The following is a 14102-nucleotide window of genomic DNA, read 5'->3' as shown; positions in this document are numbered from 1 at the left end:
CGGAGATCCCTTTTACGCACTTACCTTCCTCTTTTTCACTTGTTTCATCTTTTATCGAGTATATGTGATCATACTTTTAACAACAACGTGTTTAGGGTTGCCTTAAAAAAAACAACGTGTTTAGGGTATTACCTTTAACTTTTATGTTTTTATTCTTAAAATTTTTTTGAACATAAGCACTTAATTATTTTATGTTATATCTGAAATTACATTATAATTGTATTTTTAATTAAGTTTTTTGTTAAACAATTTTTAGTGTTTAATTCATTTTAAAAATATTATATCCAAACTTATTTGAGAATATTTTATTAAGTTAGTCATTCTAATCGATAAGAAAAACTACAATTTTTGTTGTCACAAAAAATATGAAAAACAACAATTTTTAATTAAGATATTTTTAAATGAGAAATTTTAATCCTCAACTTTTAAATTGGATCAAAAAAATCTTATATTTGTGTTGATCAAGCCATTTTGATCTCATTAAAAGTCAACAGTTAAATATAACTAATGGCACTAAACTGTAGACTTTTGACGAGATTGAAATGGCTTGGTCAACGAAAGTATGAGATTTATTCATGTTTGACTAGAAGTTGAAGGTTAAAATGGTGTGTTTGTGAGTTGAAGATTTTTTTTGGCTTATTTTCGAAGGTTGGGGGTTGTTTCAGGCTGAAGAAGTTAAAGAATTGATTGATGTGTTGCAAAGTAATTATTTCTAAATCATAATGCTTTCCTATCATGCTTTTTTTGGGAATTTGTTTTTATACCAAAAAACAGGTACATTGTCCCATTAGGCTAATTCCAAAGTGTAATTGTTTTATTAGGCTAATACTTTCTTAATTGTCTATTATACCTCTAAATCAACTTAATTAAAATTTAAAACAAATTAATTAATTTAGTTTATTATATATGTTACGAAAATAAAGAAATTAAATAGAATATTTCCAAAATGGTAACATAATATTTCCTAGCCACGATTTGTTTTTTGTTTTTCTGTACAAAAATTGTTTTTTTTTTCAAAAATGGTAACAGTATATTTCCAAATATTTTCATAAATACACTTCTCAAATTTTCAGAATTGTTAATAATTATCATAAAATTTGCATTTTACTATGCGTAGAATCCATTTAACCCTGTTGATATCTGTTTCTACATATTTTAGATTTTGAGTAATGTGTATATTGTTGGCTCTACATATTTTAGAAAGATAGGCAAAACGCAGATTGTGTATTCCAAATATTTTTAGATTATTTTTATTGCCGTAGATCATTTATTCTAATCTTATTAAATTTAATTAAAAATGTGGATGACTTATTCAAATCATAGTGGATCAAATGAAAAACGTGGATTTCATTTTTTACTTTGTAAAATGTGCATTCTACATTCCATAGAACGAAATCTTAAATCTTTATTTAAACATTTTTTAGAACAAAATATATACCTCTACATTGGTATATATGTATTTACAATCCAGTTTCTATTTTTTTCCTTTTTTTTTTGGTTTGTAAAACAATTTATTTATTTATTTATTGGCATTATAGGTAAAACTAATACAAACTTGAGATTAGTCTAATGGGACAATATACTTTTTTTTGTCTAAAAAACAATTTTTTTCGTTTTCGACTCCTATCATGCTTTATTAATTTTTTTTAAAGCTTTAGATTTTTTTCCTAATTTGTTTTATTTTTGGTGGTAGAAAAAAAAAGATAGAGCATTTATATTTAGCTTTATAAAATTTATATGTAAATCATTAATTTTTTAAAAATCTAAAGCCAGGATCTTATAGCAAAAATAACCAAATAAAAAATCTGCAGTTTTAATTCTAGAATAAAGAAATATAAAACTCTAGCTCGTTCCAATTAAACCCTAAATATAATTTTTGATGCTCCGTTGCTCGTAGTCAAATCAGATAATTTATTATTATTGTTGTGAAAAGGTTGTTTAATCTCTTTTAGAATATATGGATAAATTCAGAAAGCCCTCTTTTAGCATATGCAAGTGGGATAAAATATCAAAATATTTTGTTTGTTATGTTCTGTGAACCACATATAACATGTGATTTGAACCACACACACACACAACACTTTTAATATGTTAAAAAAATGTATTATCTGAAAGTAATCTTTATTATTTGTGAATTTTATAAAAATATTATTAAATTTTAAAATTTTATTTATTAAGTATAATATTATGAGAACAACTTCAGACTAATTAAAATCAGAATATCTTTTAATATCTTTATTATTTGAACTACAATATATAATTAAGTTTTATCAAAACTAAATCTTTGTTTAAGAATGTGTTCGTGTGTGTTGTGGTGTGCATGGATGGTGTTAAGACTAGCATATATAATGAGAGATATTTCTCATGAGTGTTAAAGTCCTTGTAAAATGTTACTTTGATTAATAAAAATTCAAACCACAGAAAAATAATTAACATGAATATTAACAATCACAAGTTAACGTGACGATACTAATTTTACAAAAAATAACACATCAAGGATGTATTAACAAAGCACCGCCATGTAAAATTGTAATAGAAGTTTGAGGATATATATATATATATATATATATATATATATATGTCAGTTAATTAAATACCAATTATATAAATCAAACTTTATATATTTTGTCATTTTGGATGAATAACCATTTGTGACAGACGTAGAGATAGTTATGAAGACGGTTTAACTTTTGTTTTCTGTGAGAATAATGAAGACGGTATAACTATAAACCATTCTTATGTAATAGCTAAACCCGAAAACCAAATAAAGATCCAATGAAATAAAGATCAAAAATCAAAAATTTGAAATGAGAAATTCTCTTGTCACAATTCTTTTTGGTTCTAGTATAATTTTTATCGAGTGAAATTAGAGAGTAAAGACAACTAAATAGATAACAAAACTCAAAAACTATGTGCAATTACTTCATATCCGATAAATCCAAAGCGAAAACACATCGAACCAGATAAACTCGACTGTTAAGAAAAAGGAAAAGCACTAAATACCAAATATATTAAACTAAGTATTTGAATAAATTATTCGTGTAATCTATACTATTAAAGCAGGATCCTATTGTCATAATTACCTTAGGGGCATGTTTCCTTCACTAACATTGCATGTTTCATTAAGGGCAATTAAGTAATATTAATAACAAATCTATATTGGGTCATTATTTTTGGATCCAGCCCAAATCAAATCTCTCTTGGGCCATTTGGGCCTATTAAAAAATCAGATTCAATTCTCACCTTTTTTTTTCCTTTGGACCATTGAGTCCAAGTTCAAATAATTTTTTTTCAACTATTCTTAATTATTATTTTTTTCTTTTCTTAATATAATTTAAGCATTCATAAAAATAATTGAATTTTTTTATTGAAAAGTATAAATCTTTATTAAAAGTATATAATTTTTTAATTAAAATATTAACCCCATAATACAATTAATTTATCAGAGTTATACCAACTTAATTCATTAAAAAAATAAAGTTTATTTTTTTTAACATAAATAGTCATTTAAAATGAAATACGATAAATAAAGATAAAATTTTTAAGTCTTTTATAAAATAAAACACAAATATATGAAAATGTGACATTTATTAAATATTTGTCAATTGAAAAAAAAACAAAAATAAACCCGCGCTTTGAAAGCGCGGGTCAAAATCTAGTATATTATTATTTTAGGTACTCAATGAAACCGTAGAATATTTTGGATATTTATTAGGGATTGCATTCAGATTTAATAGAATAAATTTCTGAGATTTTAATTTTTCGAGTGTTTTTGGTCATCCATTCGAGTTTGAGTTTGGTTCGAACAAAACCCGAGAACTCGAAACAACATAAAACAAGTTCAGTATTTATGTCGGATTCATTTCGGTACAGGTTCATCAGTCGGGTTCGATTCGTGTTTGGTTATTTATCCACTCCTATATATACCTATTATCATGTACGCCATCTTTAGTTTGGCTTAACATTTTATCCAAGAACAAAAGAAAAAAAAACTCTTTGAGTGGAATCACCGTAGCCTACTGGTTAAGGTTTAAAGGCTTCTATACTCAGGTCTGAGTTTCGAATCCTAGACTATGCAATTTCTTGCGGATTACAGGAAATCCATGTTTCAAGTCTCGGAGAGAGCAATTTATTAATGCAGACTACAGAAGAAATGTTTACAAGGGATCTTCAACATGTTACAAGTAAATCTGGTCAAGAGTGGATCTTCATAGGAGGACCGCTCAGATGATGCAGTTAGGCGTAGATCCTCATAAAGCAGGTAGTACTGTCGGTTGTCGAATCGTCTATGTAATATTTCTCATAAATGTAACGTGATAAATCAGCATTATAAAAAAAAAAACTGTTTCATGTACATGGTGATAGTTATGAAGAAGGTATAATCCATTCTTATGGTGTCGCTTTTTAATGAGACAAAACACGCTGACGTTTTCCATCTTAAGAAAGAAAACGACTAGACTAGAATCCTATGTTGCAAGAAAGCTTCATCGGATGTACGCTTCCCGATTCCGGAACCAAAATCGAAATTGGAACCTTGTGGAAGTTTACGGAATCTCGCTTCCAAAACGCTTCTAAAATATTCTTTTTAAAAACACATTGGAAGCGAGATTCCGTTTTGGAATCACGCTTCCGTTATTTAAAAAAAAAAGCACAATGTCTTATATCAATAAAAATATAATATTATAGGTTTTAATTTATATAAAATCCAAATTTTAATAGTATTGAATAGAGAGAATAGAAATATATAAATATTAAAATTATATATTCAAATATATTATGTAATTATAAAGTATTAAAATAATTAATACAATAATTTATTTTAAATTTAATTTATATGTATTTTTACAGTTTTAATATGAAATCATTTCAAAATAATTATAAATGAATAAATGCTTTATTTTAAATTTAAATCATATAATTTTTAGTTCTAGATTTTTTTTTAAGTTCTTATATATGTATATATATATGCATACGCTTCCAATACGTACCCATTTCCTAATGTTTTAAAAAGTTTCGATTTTGCGATTCCATACGCTTCCGGTTCCAAGTACCCACTTCTCTTTCCATGTAACATAGGACTGGACTATACAAACCAAAACTAACGCTGCGCCGTCTGGCTATTAAATTAAGTTTCTCTATGCCGTTTTCTCGTTATAAACCAGCACACATTTAATACAAACGGCACAAATGTTTAAACTTACGAAACTAAAAAGCAAAAAATCTAGGGTTCATCTAACCTATCCGAAACCATGGAGAAGAACGAGACTCGATCAATCAGTGAGTTCGCAGACGATTTGTTGCTGAAGATGCTACACCGTCTCCCTAGCAAAAACGTCGGAGCCACGAGCGTCTTATCAAAACGGTGGCGATCTCTATGGAAAGAGGTGAACACGTTCAGGTACGACGGCAGCACAGTAGGCAGAGAGTACTGGAGATTGGCACTGTTCATCAGCAAGCTCTCAAACCTAGAGAGCTTGGATCTCAAGATCAACACCTACCGTACGAACATATTCATCAACTATTTGGTTAACATAGCAGTCGCTCGATCTCTGAGAAAGCTCAGAGTCGACATGTTTTGCAGCTCCTTTGAGCTGCCCAAAAGCTTGTTTATTCATTTGAGTCTAGACGGTTATACTCTTGTATTCTCATTCAATCTCTCTCTCTGTGTTCTCTCACTTCATCACAGGTAACAACAAGAAAAGAAAAAACTTGTATATATAATGTTTGTCAAATTCAAATATCTAACTGTCTCTGTGTTTTGCTTTGACTGCAGACTCCTTATCCTTCTGATGCTACTTCCTTCCTCTCTCTTGAACACCTAGAGATATGTTCATGTTCTTCGGAGTGGTGGAATCTACTTACCTTTATACTCAATGACGCTCCTAGGCTTCGAGTTCTCAAGGTCAATTTGGTATGTGGTTTTCCTCCTTTGCTACCTTTCTTTATTGTATGCCGAACAGTAACAAAATGTATTGTTATATCTATATCATATAGTTTCGGAAGCACTGTGTCCAGCGCGACGGGATGGTTTCGTGGAACCAACCAAGTTCTGTTCCTGAATGTTTATCATCATCTCATCTTGAGATCTTGGAGTGGAGACAATACAAGGGCACAAAGACAGAGATAGAAGCTGCAAAGTACATTCTATGGACCAACATGTTGGTAACACGAGAAATGAGAAAACAAAACTTCATAGACGGACGATTAAATGCGGAAAACAACATTCTTATTGACGTCATCATCATGAACATCTCTATCTTCAGAATCATCATCATCACACAACTAAAACCCTCTGCAGAACTTAGACCCTTCCTTGTTGGTTACAATCTCTTTCACACAAGTAAAACACTTGTATTCGTCAGCCAGCTACTCAAGTACTCCACCTCCAGTTCTTCAAAAATTCTTTAGTGTTGTCTTCTTCTTCCTTGTTCAGGTGCTTCATCACAGTTTCACCCATTGAACTATTCTTCATCACACATCTTTTGATATCAAGATTTTACCCGGAGACAAGTGTCTCCACAGCACCTGAATCTAGGAATGGCAATCAAGGATCTGGACCGCGGGCCTGGCCCATAAAAGCTTGCTGTGGGGCGAGATTGGACATCCATTTGGTAAGCCCGCAATGGGTTCTTCATTTTTGGAGTTTTAGGTTTCAATATATCTTTAAATGACTTCTATTATTCTTATTTGCAGAAGATGAAGTTGATGGTGAAGAAGATAAATCTCCATCTTTTTATCGCTTGTTGGTGATCAAGATGAAGAACAAGAAGTGTGATTGGTGTTTTCTTTTTATTTGTTTTTGGGAATAGCATTTTTGATTTGGTGTTTGTTTTATTTAATTTTGGATTCAGAAAACTAAAACATTTGTTATGAACTTATGCGTTATAATATTTCGATTCAACAACTAAAATATTGTTTATTTTTAAAATGTTTGGAGTCTAACAAAAGTAAATAAACTAGTGTTTTGATCCCACTAAAATCTTCAACTAACAAGTGTATTGCCTTATCTAGTTCAGTTCAATCCTTGATTAAACTCACTTACTGATACATCATGAAACTGATGAAGCGTCCTGAATCATGTCTTGAAGCGTTCAGGAGTCATATGTCCGTTTGTAATTCTATATCCCGCGGACCGATCCGCAAAGACCTACATGTTTTGTGGTACGGGTTTGGTCAACCATTTTGAGGACCGCAGCCCGCGCGGGCGTGACCCGCCGTGACCCGCTCGAAGACGAGCCCGCTGCGGTACGGGACGGGATGGGACGGATCAACCTGTTTGACATTCCTACCTGAATCTATAGAGTGTTCAACGCATCAACCATGCCAGATACGTACTTCCCCTTGACCTGGTTCTTAAAGTACTTCCCTTGTAAATAACTCTTCTCTGCAATGAACTTCAAGTTCGCAAGGGGATCAAACATATTTGACTGAACCGGCAAGTATCAGCCTAGCTACGTTAGGCTGGCTTGTCGTCTAAGGATTGATGTAGTACTGTCTGCTCCGAGACGAGAAAACCGAAGTGCCGAATGTTATGCTCTTCCGTGACTCTTTGGAAGCTCAGCAGAAGACTTGTGAAGCACGTCTTTGATATCACCGCACAGAGTTTCAGCTTCTGCAACGCACAAGTATGGCGCGCTTAAAACAGTTTGGCGATTGACTCTACTCCTGATGTTTGATGTGGTTTCTTGTTCTGAACCGGTGTTGGAATTGAGAACCCGGTTTGTTTTAAATAAATGTATAATTGAATTAAGAGATAGAACACCAATTCGGAGCCAGTATACATGGTAGAGACTCGGCATGAAGTGAGAGTCCCACCAGGGTTCGAACAACATATTGATTGGTACAGTCCCGAGAGAAGAAAAGTTTGTTTCACTTCTTCCTCTGGCGCGAGGGGGAGTTCCGATCTTGCTGTCTGAGTTTGGTAGCTGATATAAGGTACCTTTTCTTTTTTGCCTTAAGCAGGTGAAGTGGCTACAACGACGTCGTTTCCTCGTTTCAGAAAACGACACCGTTTCAGAAACTCGATCAGACGAGAAGTGACGTCTGACGGAGAAATCCAAACAGAAGCGAAAACAAATGACGAGAGCTATTCTCCTCAGAGCTCTTACGAAGAAGAAGCTCGTCCTCTCGAATGCTCATCGATCCATCTCCTTCACCAACCTCTCTCGATGCGTATGCCCCTTTCTCCTCAACTTTTTTTTTCTTTTTTCTTTTTGTCTTTCAAGAACATCGATTTGCAGCTATAATGGATCACACCTTATCGTTCTTTCAAAAAAAAATCGAAAGTTGTAAACTTTATCAGCCTGTGTAGTGATTATTTCAATTTGATAAAAAAAAAAAGGGCTTAACTTTTTTTTTTTGAAACACTTTTTTTTTTTGAAACACAAAGGGGCTTAACTTTATTTGGTTTTTTTTTGTTACAATCTTGATTAATTTTAGATTAGCACTCTGATTCTAGCGGAACATGAGAGTGGTTCCATCAAACCTCAGACAGTGAGCACAGTGGTTGCAGCAAACCATTTGGGTGAGAGCTCTTCAGTTTCTTTGCTATTAGCTGGTTCTGGCTCTTCTCTTCAAGAAGCTGCTTCTCAAGCTGCCTCTTGTCATCCTTCTGTTTCCGAGGTAACTAACACCATTCTTCATTTGTCCTTTTTCTTGTGGTTCTTAAATGTTTGTGCTTTTCTTTATAGGTACTTGTTGCTGATTCAGATAGATTTGAGTACCCTTTAGCTGAACCTTGGGCTAATCTGGTTGACTTTGTTCGCCAACAAAGAGATTACTCTCACATCCTTGCTTCCTCTAGCTCATTTGGCAAGAACATACTACCTCGCGTTGCTGCTCTTTTAGATGTCTCTCCTGTTACTGATGTCGTCAAAATCTTAGGATCCAATGAGTTTATCAGGTATACTCCTATCATGTATTGCTTGAGATTTTGGAGTGTTAGTAAAGATTTCAATAAAATAATTTTTTCAAACAAAATTTTGGGGGCTTGAAGCTAATGTTTGGAAATATGTAACGGAGTTTAAATCTTTTGGCAGGCCTATATATGCGGGAAACGCCTTGTGTAGAGTTCGTTATACTGGTGCTGGTCCTTGTGTGTTGACTATTAGAACTACATCTTTTCCTGTTACCCCAATAACTGAGTCAAAGAAAGCTACTATCTCTCAGATTGATCTCTCGAAATTCAAAGAAGGTTTGTTTAGTATTATTCTCTTGTGCATAGCCTTTTTGCTTTTTTTTTTTTTTTTATAAAAAAAAAGTTGAGTATGCTTATTGTCCATTGCAGACGCTGTGAGTAGATCTAGATACGTGGGGCAATCAACTCAGGATACAGAACGGCCTGATCTTGGAAGTGCACGTGTTGTGATTACTGGTGGAAGAGCGTTAAAGAGTGTTGAGAATTTTAAAATGATTGAAAAGCTTGCAGAGAAACTTGGTGGAGCAGGTTAGTACATACATCATATATGCTTGTCCTAATCTGTTTCAAAAGTTTACATGGTTTTCTGTTTCATTTGTGCAGTTGGTGCTACTCGTGCTGCTGTCGATGCTGGATATGTTCCTAATGACCTTCAGGTAATGTTTTTGGATCTTCTTCCATTTTATTAAACTCCAATAAGAGTTTTATTTATGTGTGTGTGTGTTCAGGTGGGACAAACAGGGAAAATAGTAGCACCAGAGCTATACATGGCGTTTGGTGTTTCAGGGGCTATTCAACACTTAGCTGGGATTAAGGATTCTAAGGTGATTGTGGCAGTTAATAAAGACGCAGATGCACCTATTTTCCAGGTAACAAAGACACTAATGATACCCTTCTTCTCAATGTCAATCTTAGTATGAGATAAAACGATTGGCAATGAAATTGGTAGGTAGCTGATTATGGACTTGTTGGAGATCTTTTTGAGGTGATACCAGAGTTGCTGGAGAAGCTTCCGGAAAAGAAATGAGAAACTCTTAAGCTCTCAGGTTGCAGACCATAGTAAAGTAGCGTACATAGCAAAACTGTAATAAAAAAACGGTCTGAATAATCAGTGTCATAATCTTTATTTCACTTTTGATTCTCTGCTACGAATATGATACAGAAAAAAAGAAACCATTTGAAAAGTGTGCTTTTTTTTTGGGGTCAAATCCATTTGAAAAGTGTTTTAACTTTCAATATGAATTCTATTTTTACAAATTTACTTGTCAATAGTAAAGATCTTACATCAAGAATTAGAAAAAAATAAAAAGTTATGATCACAGTTAAGACTTAAGAATAGAATAATATTTAGGGCTTATTTACTATCTAAACAAATTTGCAAGTACAATTAAGCAGATAGCATTAATTTTTACATAATGAAGAATCTAACATTTACACCCAAAATTACCCGGTTATTTAATAAAAAAATATTATAATTGTAACAAGGAATCATTTATTTATTTTCATACATATTATTTATATATGATTTATTTTCATTAGTGTAGATATTTTTATTTTAAAAAACATGTACTATATAATTTTGATGAATCTCTAATTTGAAAAATTATTTGATATAAATTTATTGACTATAAATTTTTACTATTTACAATATGCTCATATGAAAAATTATTTTAATTTACATGAATAGGATTTCAATTATTTAAAATTAAAAATAGATTATATGAATTTAATTTATATTTGACTACTTGTTAATTTTAATTAATTAGTAAATTAATTCATCTATTATTATTTCATGACCGAGAGTTCCTTCTAATCAGAGCAACTTGTTTATTTGGGACAATTGCTGAATCATACTATTAGTTGAGTTCAGACTTCTGAGTTGGGGGACAAAATAGGTCCTGTTCTTGATCAATTCTCGAGTGACATTGGAAACGAGGTTCTCCATTCTATTGCACAATTTCTTCCGAGATCATACTCTGTTTGATATATTTCTATCTTAGATACAACAGGTCGAAAACTAAGACACTTCATGGGACATTACACTGTACATATATTACGATTCTTTCACTTGTGAATCAGTGTAAAACAATGTTCTTTAATGAATATGATTCTTTTGATTCAGTGGCAGCTACAATACATATGATGAGACTGATATCTTAAACTGCAAAGAACTCCTTATAAAATAAGACTTGAACTATACAATTAAGACTTGAACTATACAAGTCGAATGAAGGAATGATAAAATTATGAGAAAGCCAACAGATTCCAATTCAAAAGGTAAAAAAATACAATATTGCATTAATAAAGTAAAACTAACAAAAATCACCTTATAACTGTTACAAAAACACAAGACTCTCCTGTGGTCCGGACTAGAATAGAACGTACCCCAAAAAGTGTCTCCAATTCCATTTCTGACCCTGAATTCTTCGTCAGCAAATTTGATTTCTCTGAAGCTATTTCTCTTCGGATCAAAGTATACAATAGAAAACGTTGTATTATAAGATTGCAATGGTACATAGATAAACTCACCAGCATGATTTATACCATCTAGTACAAAAATGCATTCCAAACTAGGAACGTAGTGCTCTAAAGATGCATTAAATCAGTGTTTACACGACCACTTGTGTTTCTCTGCATCCTCCAAAATCCAAAATGTAATAGCTCCATTTGTAAAGGTAGTTTCAACAGCATAAGCTAACCTTCCCTCGTAAGACATTATCATATCACAATGGTTTGCCGGTAACTTCTTTGTCGAATGAAGATCTTGGTTGCGCGGGATGAGATATGGGGCATTCGGTTCGTCAATTCCATTATATATGTCGGTTTTCGGTTTTCCTGTTTTAAAAAATTGGAACCATTTGTTTTCAAAATGTTTCAGTTTGGTTCGGGTTTGGTTCCAATCGAATTAGGTAACCATTTGGGTATTTGTTTTAGATGTTTTTGGGTATTAGTGGTTACTTTCGGATGTATTCGAATATTTTTGTGTATATTGTTTTGATAACTTTGGTGTTTTCGGTTATACGAGATATTGCTCTTCTTGGTTTTTACTTGTTTCTTTGGTTCTTAAAAGATGAAACCATTAAGATATTCTGAAGTCCAGTTTAGTTTTGATTCTGTTATATTATTCAATTCAGTATGGTTCGGGTTAATATGTCCGACCTCAATATCTTAAGTTATAAAAAATGGCATATTACCTTGAACATGACTCAAATTAAGTGATATGCATAAATAAACCATGAACAAAGTACCAGACCTCATGCTTCACTGTATATTCTAGAAATTTTATTGTTTTGTTTACTTTTTTTTGTAATAGATGTTTTTTTGTTCTTTTTCTATCATCCCCTTTATATATGCAATACACTCTAAATGTATGCAGTTCAATAAACGAACAACGAGATTGACAATTCACATTTTTACAGGAATTTTATTTTTAGAAAATAAATATTACGAATTTATATAGTTGACCAGGTCAAAAAAAATCACAAGAACTCCCTCCTTCGTGTTCATTTCAAGCTGGAGAAAAAAACACTAAAAATAAAAAAATTGTTATGAATATTGTATTGATGCCTATTATGGAAAGTGTTAGATTTATTTGATTGTTAAATCTACTTGGTTTCCAAGCTACTCTAAGACCCGGTTTACATAAATTATGGATCCTGCGTTTAGATTCTTTATCCCCAAAATTATAACTATATTTCTGTAAATTCGCAAATTAGGAACCTAGTCTTTATATTACTTAACAAATCTGGACTCCAATTTCTTAAAGAATTTTTGTCAAAAAAAAGAGAGGACCTTGTGCTTGTGCACCTTGAGCTTACCCTAAGAGCTGGCACTGGTTATAATCCTATATAAAAAGTAAAAACAAACATTAGAATACTACACATCAATTCTTCTTCCTCTCTTCTTATCACATGTTATCAGTACAAGTTTCTATATATTTAAGTACCGTCTCACTTCAGTCTTTCGGATATTAAATGTTTCGATTAATAAAAACAAAAAATGTCTATGATATTAGCGATGTCTATGACTTCTTCGTTCTACCGAGAGAAAATTTGAGAGACTTTGTATTTAAATTTGTTTTGTTATATTATAATCGTTATTGTTTGATGATATTCTATCGCTTATCATTCATGCTTAGAAATAATTAACAAGTACTAGATTCTGACCCGCATTAAAACGCGCTTATGTTTTATGTTTTATTTTATTTTTCAAAAACGATAATCAATATTTTAAAACCAATAACCAAAGGGACATTTAATTTTATGTGACAATTCGGTTATATTTAAGTAGTTCGGTGCATTTATAAGTAGCCTGCATTATTAACTCTAGTATTATTCTAACAATTTTGAAAGGGTCCAAAACAACTTAGTAGATAAAAAATATGACCCTAAATTAATAGATTAGATGTAGTAACATTTCTGAAAAATTGTTATCGATCTTGTTTTATAAAATTAATAAATCAGTAGGAAATGTAAGTAGGGGAGTTTTTCGATAACAAAGGATAATGGCTTTAAATTATGCCTTTTAAATTATGCTTCTATTTTAGCAATTTGATTATATATATTTTTTTCTCATTATTTGTTATTGTTTCATTATCATGTATTTGTTGGATTAAGCTTGAAAGAAATAGGAAACTTGAGAAATAAGTTAACTTCTGATTCTACCGAGTTATGGTTTAAACTTTAAAGGATTAGGAATGTTTCCTAATATGTTATACCTAACGAGTTTAGGAAATTTGATTTATATATAAAGAGATGTAAGGATGTTACATAACTTATGGGTTAAGAGATTGTGTGAGATTGAGAGAGCTTGAGGTTTTGAGTTATTTTTCTCAAGAGATTAATAAGAGAGGTATTCTAATAAGCTTGGTTGTGATCCATTGATTGTGATTCTATATGTGGTATCAGAGCAACAGGTTCAATACTTGACCTCTAATAAAGTTCAATCCCTAAAATTTGGATTTGAGCAAACGTTATGGGGAATTTTAACGGTTATGGCATTTAAGTTAGATTCGCTGAAGTCTTACACGGTCGAAGAGATGACAACGCGAGTAATATTGCTGTTCAATCTCAAGGAACCCTCGCAGATCGCAAGTCTATAAAGAAGAAGATCACAAGTGTTGAAAGGCATGATTCTGAAGCTGACGACGTTGGCGTAAAGAAATCGAAGAAGAAAAAGAATCACA

General features: G+C 31.9%; 2 protein-coding genes across 2 annotated transcripts; both read left to right on the top strand.

Annotated features, from left to right (window-relative positions):
- Window positions 1-5249: 5249 nt before the first annotated feature.
- LOC106386271 (putative FBD-associated F-box protein At1g50980) lies at window positions 5250-6305 on the top strand. The gene is made up of 4 exons (XM_048749974.1): window positions 5250-5639; window positions 5774-5911; window positions 5995-6162; window positions 6264-6305. Exons 1-4 carry the CDS (start codon window positions 5250-5252, stop codon window positions 6303-6305), a joined length of 738 nt encoding a protein of 245 aa, XP_048605931.1.
- A 1681-nt stretch (window positions 6306-7986) lies between these two features.
- LOC106390093 (electron transfer flavoprotein subunit alpha, mitochondrial) lies at window positions 7987-10174 on the top strand. The gene is made up of 8 exons (XM_048750524.1): window positions 7987-8172; window positions 8440-8622; window positions 8691-8902; window positions 9039-9193; window positions 9287-9445; window positions 9521-9573; window positions 9646-9786; window positions 9867-10174. The coding sequence occupies exons 1-8, from the start codon at window positions 8077-8079 to the stop codon at window positions 9942-9944; spliced, it is 1077 nt and encodes a 358-aa protein (XP_048606481.1). The 5' UTR covers window positions 7987-8076; the 3' UTR covers window positions 9945-10174.
- Window positions 10175-14102: the final 3928 nt, after the last annotated feature.

The sequence above is a fragment of the Brassica napus genome, chromosome C3, assembly GCF_020379485.1.
Source record: "Brassica napus cultivar Da-Ae chromosome C3, Da-Ae, whole genome shotgun sequence".
NCBI classification, from domain to species: domain Eukaryota; kingdom Viridiplantae; phylum Streptophyta; class Magnoliopsida; order Brassicales; family Brassicaceae; genus Brassica; species Brassica napus.
The sequence above is the reverse complement of the archived record's forward strand: the minus strand, read 5'-3'. Positions and strand labels throughout refer to the sequence as shown.